This window comes from Vulpes vulpes, chromosome 2 (genome assembly GCF_048418805.1).
Source record: "Vulpes vulpes isolate BD-2025 chromosome 2, VulVul3, whole genome shotgun sequence".
In the NCBI taxonomy this organism is placed as follows: domain Eukaryota; kingdom Metazoa; phylum Chordata; class Mammalia; order Carnivora; family Canidae; genus Vulpes; species Vulpes vulpes.
Window position 1 is genome coordinate 7,619,611 of NC_132781.1, and position 9,681 is coordinate 7,629,291.

Here is a 9,681-nt window from a genome sequence, read left to right on the forward strand (position 1 = left end):
GACTGAGAACAAAGGGGGAAGTGGAGGGAGCATCCCTCCCCAGGTACCGCTCTTAAAGGGCATTTGCAAAGGATGGACACAAAGCCCTTTCAAAATGAAAGCTACAGTTTTGGGGAAGCCTGTATGGTTCAGGGCATGATGCCACAGTTCCTGGGTTGAGTCTCCTTGCAGGGAGCCTGTTTGTCTATCTGCCTGTGTCTCTCACAAATAAATAAAATCTTAAAAAAACAAACAAACTAGTTTTTGGAATTTCAATGAACTTCGTAATATTAGACTAAGATAACCAAAAGTAGCACTCTTTTCCTCAACCATGAATTTTTCCTTATGGAGAAGTCTAGTATACCTTTCCCCCAACCATGAGAAATTGATGCAGAATTAAATTACTCCCATTGGGGATAATTAGAGAGAGCCCAGGGACTGGGAATAGAAAAGTTAGATAAAGCAGAAGATAGAGCCAGAATTCAAGTTTTGAGGGGAGAGAGATGTGCAAATACATGCTGGCCTTACAGGAGCACACCCACTTACTTATAGTTTTGAAGGAGCTGGGACCAAACAGGGATGGGTGTCCTGTATTTGGCAAGAGGATATTACAAGCAAAGCTACTATGTTGTGTGTAAAACAGACGGATAGATGTAAACGTATCTATGATCGATAAAATCACCCCCGTGATGGAAAAGGGCCTGGAGCAACAGTTACCCACCCGTGCTATCTAGATCATGCTTCCTCAAAACCTTTTCTAGCTAGTAACTAGATCTATCCTTTTCTATCTATCTATCTTATCTTGATAGATCTATCTTTTTTGTCAAGTTACTGTCCAGGGGCCAAAGCAGAAGCCTTCAAATTAGAAAAAACACTGAACATTTTGATGGGGGAAAGAGACACAGAAAACTCACCAGCCAAAAACAACCCTAACAAAGTAAAAGGAATGTCGGGAGTATTTCACTGAAATTCTTAGGAAGTGATGGGGTGGGATTCTGAAAGTTTCCAGGAAGAGATGAGAAACAGAAACCATTTGCTCATTATTATACTCACTTAAGATGTATAAAAAGTGATTTAAAATTCTGTTCAGCGTGCCATTTCATTTTAATCAGCTTAAGGACATACTAAGGATTTTTTCATAGGCTCACCTGCAACTCTGAATCCACCCGTACTCTTTAGGTTTCTCATGCCTGCCAAGATCTAGTCAAGGACCCCAAAGACCCTGATGCAAGCCCATTTTCTGCCACTCCACATATTATTCTGTATCAGTACATATGTAGCCTGGTATCCCATGTGGATGAATAGGAAAATGCCAAAGCTTAGAGAATAATTATAGGGAAAAAGAGTTAAAAGATTCAATATTTCCTGAGAATTAAGAAATACTTAAAAAATTTTAGTGACCTCTATTTAATCTTCATGCCTCCCTGAACACCAGCAGCCTTTAAGAGCAAACAAAGTCTTTTCAGTAACTGTGCCACTCCTGAGAGCCAGCTGAAGAAATGTCCGCACAGAACGAGACCTGTCCATGTGGGAAGAACTGACTTCGTATAGAACTGTTTTAGATCCCAATAATTTTATTCTTTTCACTCCTTCCCCAACCCCCAAACCATTTTACATTGTTAAACATGCACCGCAGCTGCCTCTACCGCACGCTCCCTGCAGCCTCCGAGCTTCCTTACGTGGTGTCCACGTCGTCACTTGCGCCAGCGCTGCAGCTCTTTGGATAAACAGAGAAGTGTAAGGATCCAAGGGGCCACTCCTAAGGACTGTTTCTGCCTTTTGTCTGTATAGATCATTCTGGGTCCCTTCTGTTTTCTAGGTTTAGAAATAAAGTCTTTGGTGCAACCAGAAATGTCTGCTTCCCTTTCTTCAAAGATGTGAAAAACCACCTCTGGTATCAACCAAGTTGAGCCCTTTCAGACAGCTAAGCTTTTAAGGGGAAGCCTTTTCCCTGGGAAAGAAGTCAGTTGAGGTTTTAGGAGTCTCTGTTCATGCTGGACTGATTGGAAAGGAACCCCTCTTTGTCACAAACGGACAGGTGTGTCACATGATACCTAGCAGGTGCCCAGCAGTCCTATTTCTGCTGCTTGACCTGCTTTCCCACTTACTAGATATCCAATCAGTCCAAAAATCCAGTTAGTCATGTCTTATTTTTTCATTTAAAAAAATTAGTATTTTAGGTAGGCCTCATGCCCAACATGAGGCTTGAACTCATGGCCTTGGGATCGAGAGTCATGTGCTTCACCGACTGAGCCAGCCGGGAACCCCAAGTCCTGGCATTCCAGAAATCCTATTAACCATTTATAAATTTTATTGGTACTAATGGTTATCTTGTACTTTCACACTGCAAGTTTTCAGAAAGCATCTGGACTTTTTTTACCTGAAAAAAATACTAGGCTTTTTTGATATTCTGCTATATACAACAGCATATTTTTTATAAGGCAATACTTAAAAAAAAATGAGAAAAGTTTTCTTGAACTAAAAGAGAAATGAAGTCCAGATAGTTTTCCTCCTGGTAAGACCTGACTCAAGCTGAAGCTCCTAACTAGAAGGGTGTTATTGTGTTTTAGATGGTGAAAGTAATGTTAATGAAGACTTCTGTGACCCTTAGACACATGAGTGACAGCTGTATTGTTTCTCCCCCCTCTCTTGGGATATAAAGCTGTTTGGTTTCAATGTTAAAAAGTTCTAAGGCAGGAATTAAGAAGAGTGCTGATCTGGCAGGCAAACTACTTTAAGGAGAAAGCAGAAGACCACCAGATCTCCAGTGACAACCTCACGCAGAGCAGAGGAGCAATTATGTAAACCGTAGTCAAGTCTTATAAAAGTCATTATAGCCAAAACCTCTAATAAGAAACCCCAGAGCCTCAGGCAGTGCCTCATTCACTGGGCATGTCAGATAATGCCATGCTATAATATAAAAAGCAATTCAGAGAATCCCCCGGAAGTCCCTGTAATGGGATGTGACCTGCGATATAGATTAAAAATATCAAAAAGGCTTATTACTCAGATGCCGGAAACTCCAGCCGCACCACAGGACGAAGTACCCCGTGAAGAGCATGGTGACGCCCCCAACTCCACTCCTCACGGTGGTGCTGCACCTGATCCAGCCTGTTTAAAAAGAAACATATCTGGTTGCTATGGTGAACTGTAACCAGGAGCCGTGACCTGCCAGTTACTCAGGTTCTCCTAGTTAGCCTGGGTGGTGGGTTTGTAATGCACAGAACGTACCACCTACCACCACATAGGTAATTTTTAAACAGATGAACAAGCTCAAATCTGGAAGACCTCAATTTTAATAAATTTAGTTACTCTTGTTTTGAGAGTTTGGCTGAAATCCTAAGTGGGAAGGAGACTAATACAACTGTGTAGAGTCCTCCTGGCTTTGGGAGGATCGAGGTGGGCAAGGGAGAGGGGAGGGTAGGTGGCAGGGGGCATATTACAGAAATGAATTCTGTTCCGTAAGTGGCAGCTGCTGTTCTCCTAGCTTTAGTGTTCTCAACTACATCACATTCCAGGGTAAAAAAAGAGAAGAGAAGGAAGACTCTACACTCGTCTCTTTTCCTTAGCCTTGCTGTCACAGCCATGGCTAAAGTAAGAGAAACTTTTCCAAATGCTCGGAACCAGCAACACAACCCAACAGTCCGTGACTCCAGCTCACCTTTCTGGACAGCTCCCAAGAGCCTCATCAGAAACAAGTTGGAGGTTGTAAGTCTGGTCGGGGGTTCCAAACTCTTGAGAGCAGTCGAGCTTCTTTCCAACAAAGGAACTACGGTTCCAAACAGAAGGCACTGTGATGGTTCATCTAGAGTCAGTCTCTTTCCCGACACTTCGTGCCTGCAGTCCCCAGGGCCAGGCTGCAGGAAGTGTATCTAAACATCTGGGTTACTGGCTCTGCGGAGCTGCAGCTAGCAAGGCGCGGAGTCAAAGCAGTTGATTCCCAGTCAAAAAGAGGTTCCTCAAAAGGTTGAAGGAGCCCCTGGGGATCAGGACCTGGATACGTTTTTGATCTGATGAATATAGTGCACAGATGATCCAGGTGTACATGTTTAATGAAATGAACTGCCTGTGTTCTCTCCAATTGGCTAAACATACTACCAGAAGGTGTGATTTTCTATTATAGTACCTACTGCTACTTGTCACTACACGTACCAGAGTCAACATGTGTGCCCTGTTAGTCCACTGCTATTACTGACCAGCCAACATTTCTTATTTATGTTCGACATGTAACAAACTTAGAGCCAGGAAGGAGGGCTTATGCTATTTATTTATAGCCTTCCTATGCCTTTTTTTCTGTTTTAATGACAGGTAGAGAATCTCTACTGTTGCTGTTCTCTGGTCTTGTTTGGCTTCATCAAGATAAAGGATAAAATAAGGCAAGTATTTATGACAGGTTCAGCAGATGAAATAAAAGTTGCTATGGATATAAAAATGCTACCCAAATGATCATCACATTGAGTAACAATGAGAAAACCCATACTGGTTTCCAAGAAATTACACAGAAGATAATTATTTTGCAAAGTGAAGATTAAGCTCTCTAAAAAAAGCATGGCATAGTCCATTCTCGGAAAAAAATGGAAAAAGGTGGTAAGAGACACTTGTGGAAACTACAGTTGTAGAACCACTTCCCCTGCCATGCTAGAAACGGGGTGGTCCCTCCCTCAACTCTGTTCCTGCTTCTGCCAGCAGCCTCCTTCACTAAGGGTTCAGACTTGACTAAATGACATCAGTTCCGGCCCTGAGATGGGATTAAAAGCCCGAGGCCCAGGAGAGGCCAGCCCAGAATCCATAGAAATTCTTTGAGTGTCTCCAGTGTCATCCTTCCTGCTACTCAGGGACCCTGGGTTCTGACCTACAACCCTTTCTGCCTGGCTGTGGGCTCAGCTAACACCCACTGTCATCTCATTTAGACGTTATCCTTGACCTGCCAGTGTTGACGTCCTTGCATCCCTAATCTAGTGACAATGGCTTCACTGATAGGAACCCTGGAACTGTCCCTACCTTTATACCTCTAACATTGCCTGTCACCCTTCTGGCCTCACTGCAATTCCAGTCAGGGGATTTGACTCACCCCTCATGTCTCTGGCTGTTGTCACAGGCTCTTTTATTTAAAACATCCCCTTTCATGACCTCCTTAGCTACTAGCAGACCCCACCCTGGCTTGTCATACTTCAGTTTTGCTCCAATCCCAACTATTCTGAGCCTCTTCCCCATGTGTGCTGTCTCAAACATCTCACCAGGGTAGCTTATTGATGGAAATGCTGTTTGATGATGAGAGCAAGGCCTTTAAAAACCCACGATCGGGGCACCTGTGTAGCACGGTTAAGTGCCCAAGTCTTGGTTTCAGCTCAGGCTGTGAGCTCAGGGTTGTGGGATCAAGCTTTGTGTGGGGCTCTGTGCTTAGTGGGAAGTCTTTCTTCCTCACCCTTCCCCTCCCGCTTGAATTCTAAAATAAATAAATAAATAATCTTAAAAAAAACCCAAAACAAACCCAACCAAACCCATGACCCTATAAAGGTTTCTTCACTTTGTTCTCCTAGTCCCACCAGCCAACTTTTGCATTCTGTAGTTCTATGAACTGTGTTTTCCAAACCTTTCTACCCCCATTTGTTTGCCAACACCTTTATCCTGGGTCTGAGGCCCCCACCTCCAGTGGCCTCCCCAACACCAGCTGTACTCTAACTTGGCTCCTCTGCAGAAACACTTAAGAAACGTTTGAAGACAGGATTATTAGGGATGCTGGGTGGCTCAGTGGTTGAGCATTTGCCTTCGGCATGATCCCGGGGTCCTGGGATCGAGTCTCACATCCCTCTGCCTCTCTCATGAATAAATACCATCTTAAACCAAACCAAACCAAACCAAACCAAAAAACAACCACCTAGGATTAGACCTTTGCTTCAGGATCAGTCTTTGGAAATGAGGTCCAGGAATCTTTCATCTATGTGAAACTGTCAATTGTCCAGGTTTGGGATCCAAGGACCTAGATCTCTTCAACTGGAGTCCCAAAAGCCAAGGCACCTGAATTTGGCCAATACTCAGCCAAGTGCCCCCAGCTAGGTGCTCACAAGGCTTTTTCTGAAGAAAGGAAACCAATTTTTATTGCTGAGGACCCTTCTGACACTAGTACTTGCTGAGTCTCTAGTAATTTAAATCTTGAACTTCTAAAAATCTATTTTTGTTGATGCTGGGAAAACTACTTTTTTTGGGTAGTAAGGACATGAAAATCCTTCTCCCTAAACCTCACACGATGGCTCCTAATGCTGCCAAGTTCCATAAGCCTAATTCTCGTTCCTGACTTACTGAAACCCAACTCTGTGGTGTCCTCAAAACTATCAGTCTGCCAAATTACTCAGAGTACTGCAGACTGTAACCGATAAGAGGACAGAACAGCTTTGAACCTGGGGTGCCTGATTCGGACTTAGAGTGTGTGGAGCCTACTCAAGATTATCTGACCACTTACTGTGTGAATGTGGGCAAGTCGCTTAACACGTCTGAGGCTCAGATTCTTCGCCTGTAAAGAGGGCAAGACTGTGACTTCAGTGACAGTCACCTGAGTTGCCAGGAGGGTTGAATGAGGTAATAATGCAACACACCTAGCAGTGGCTGATATTGTCATCATCTGACCGTTAGTCTCCTCCCCTTTTCTTCTGAAATGAAAAGCTTGTGTGTCAGAGACACTCCCCAGCACTATTAAAGACAGTACAGGAAATAAGAAAGTTCCACTTGCCAGAAAGATTTGCCACGGGCCACTGCAAACCAAGAGGTACACAGATATAACCACCACCTGTGTTTCTAGTTATGGCACACTTTTTGCTATATGGTCTAATAGAAAGGATGAAATGTGGTCTGGAGAGACCGTGCTCTACCTACAGCCCTACCACCTACTGGCAACATGACCTTGAACCAACCACTTATCCTCTCTGTGCCTGTTTAATCAAACTTGCAAAGCAGAGATAAAAATCACTGCCTACCTCTCAGAGTGGCAAGGTCGAAATAAGAAAATGGAAGCATTCTCAAAACAGAAGAGCAACACAAATGTCAGTGTAATTCTATGTCAACACGGAGAAGGGGTTTGAAAGCCCAACTCTGACCTTGAAACAGATTATAACTTCATAAAGAGGGCCTAGATGTTAGGTCTGTTTGGAGCAAAACTGGCAATCACTGCAGCACGTGAGGAAAATGTAGCTTTAGATAGCAATATTCTTCACTTACATTTGTTTTGAAATCTTTTCTTTTTTCTTTTAAAGATTTTATTTATTCATGAGAGACTCGGAGAGGCAGACACAGGCAGAGGGAGAAGCAGGCTCCATGCAGGGAGCCCGACGTGGGACTTGATCCCAGAAATCTGGGATCACACCCGGAGCCAAAGGCAGATGCTCAACTGCAGAGCCACCCAGGCTTCTCTGTTTTGAAATCTTTTAAAAGAAAATGCTTTTCAGACCAGATGACTTGTGATTTAGTGAATATGTAATAATTCACAAGATCTACTGGAGAGGAAATATATATCCCTATAAGAAATATTAAGTAGTTCTTCAGGTGTGATGCTTTTCTGAGCTGCTACGGGTCTCCTGTTGAAGCTAAACTAAAAGCACTAGTGAATGCTACATACACAAGAGATGAGTGCTGCATTACCTGTGCTTTCAGAAAACCTCTTTTAATAAAAGGTTTTTAAGAAAAACCCTAAAGCTTCCTGGTGAGGAAAATGAAGAAACTTCATGTACTCTAGCTACAGAGGCAGTCCAATATCCAAAGGTAAGGTCCCGCAGGAAAAAGTGAAAGTCCCTGAAATGGAAGGAACTTCTGGTTCTGTGGGGCCACTTAACCCATTCCAGAACTGCCAAGGAGCCACCAGACACCTTCTGAGGCGACTCAGTCTGTCCCATCTCTTTCCTCGACTCCTTACCGAAATCTCTCAAGACAGCCTGAATACTTGCCCTATGGCCAAGCCTCCTCCTGATGCGGAAACTCAAGTGATCAATGTCACCGGCCGACCTGGCCTAGTCCAGCCTTCAATGGTGCGTGCAGGGGAAGGGAGCGTGATAAATCACTGATACTAATTCTGGAGCAAGAATTAATGTTTTCAGAACAATTTTAAGTCTGGTTTACTGGAATGCCTAGGTAAAATCAAGCTAAATAAACAAAAGCAGGAGTATTCTGAACCTTATTAATTCAAAAGGCACAGAGCTGTCTGGATGGGTGGGATGGCCCTTGTAAATGAGCATGTTTACCTTGTGACAGTCTCTCTCCCTGGGGATTGGTGAGGTGAGGCTTCTGGGCCATTGCATTCCAATACTGGGGCTTCCCTGGCAACACTCCTAGTCCAAGATAACCAGGATAGAGCTCTGGAAACCACTCCAGCCCCAGGGTGCTTGAAAGGGTCTTCCTATCAGCAACGCCCATCTGACTGAAGGGGCTGGAGGAGGCGTGAGGCAGGACTGAATGTAAGGTTTGCTGGCACCCATGGTGTGATACTTGGGGCCCACAGCCAGATCTGTGCTGCACAGAAGCTCGTTCACTGTTCTCTGTTAATGCCTTCACATTGAGGACTTGGTTAGGACTGCAGGCTTCTGCTTTTTCTTCTTGAAAAAATCTGACAGCTAGAGAGGCAAGGCTTTGATTATGGGACTGTGATGCAGAAAGCAGCTCACTGCAGGCTGTCTCCCTTGGAGTGAACAAATGCAAACCCGGACCTTCATCTTGACATTTCTTCTCTGTGGCTGAATCACCACTACTAAAGTTCTCTGCACCACCGTTCATAGAAGCCCATTCCTGCATTTCTAGCACAGATACGCTTTTCTCTCTCTTTCCTTTGTTCCCACGTGTGTCTATTCCAAGCTTCTGTCCTTTATCTTGGGTCTCCTTGACTTGGATGGCATCCACTGGGCTAACTTTAAAATTTATTTGTGATTCCATGTTTTCTTGAGTCTTGGAGTCTCTAACATCAGTAGAGACTTCTGAGAGGTGGCCCCTGGCCTTGGACACACTCTCATTGCTTGACAATGACGTTGTTCTTTCAACCCCGTAACTGAGATTCACGGGAGAACTGTGATAATCACCAATAGGCATATCTAATAAATCTACTAGAAGCTTCTGTCTTGGGGAATCAATTTTGTCCAACCTTAAATTAGTAGAAGTGGTCGGTACATCATTGGGTAAGGCTGAAGAATATTTTCTATCTTGATTTGACAAAGAAGGTTCAACTGGGCCAAGAAGTAAAGATGTTTCAGTTTCTGAAAGATTACTTCTACTTTCTCCTGATGCAGGCAAATCTTTGGCAAGTTCTGTTTTAGGAGTGGTGTTCTCTGATGCATAAAACTGAGCCTTTGTTTCTCCCTGGAAAGTAATCTTTGGCTTAGTATTTTTTAGCTTTTTGATGGAGCACTGAACTGTATTCTTAATGTCTTTAACTGCCTTTGTATTACTTTCCAAACCAACAGCCAGTAGTGGAAAAGAGTTCACTGCCTGTTCTGGTTTGTATTTTACCGAGTCAGTATTTCTCTTCTTACTCTCCGTCTCTAACTCTCTGTCTTTAGTGTTCTTGATGTCTGTTATTTTTTTCATTTTTTTAGTGTGTGGGCGTGTAGCTGGCTTGGACTGATCAGCAGGTACAGTTAGTCCTATCATCTTACAGTATGGCAAGTGGGATTTTAATCGTTTGAATGGCTTCTTACAGTAAGGACACACTTCCATCCTGGGTGAGTA

General features: G+C 43.7%; 1 protein-coding gene across 1 annotated transcript; it reads right to left on the reverse strand.

The window, feature by feature from the left end:
* Positions 1-1,535: 1,535 nt before the first annotated feature.
* MTNAP1 (mitochondrial nucleoid associated protein 1) lies at positions 1,536-9,681 on the reverse strand (the record flags this gene model as incomplete). The annotated part of the gene is made up of 4 exons (XM_025999671.2): positions 1,536-1,696; positions 2,986-3,090; positions 3,641-3,748; positions 8,208-9,681. Coding segments are annotated over 4 exons (1,710 nt in total), but the record flags the coding sequence as incomplete, so codon positions are not given.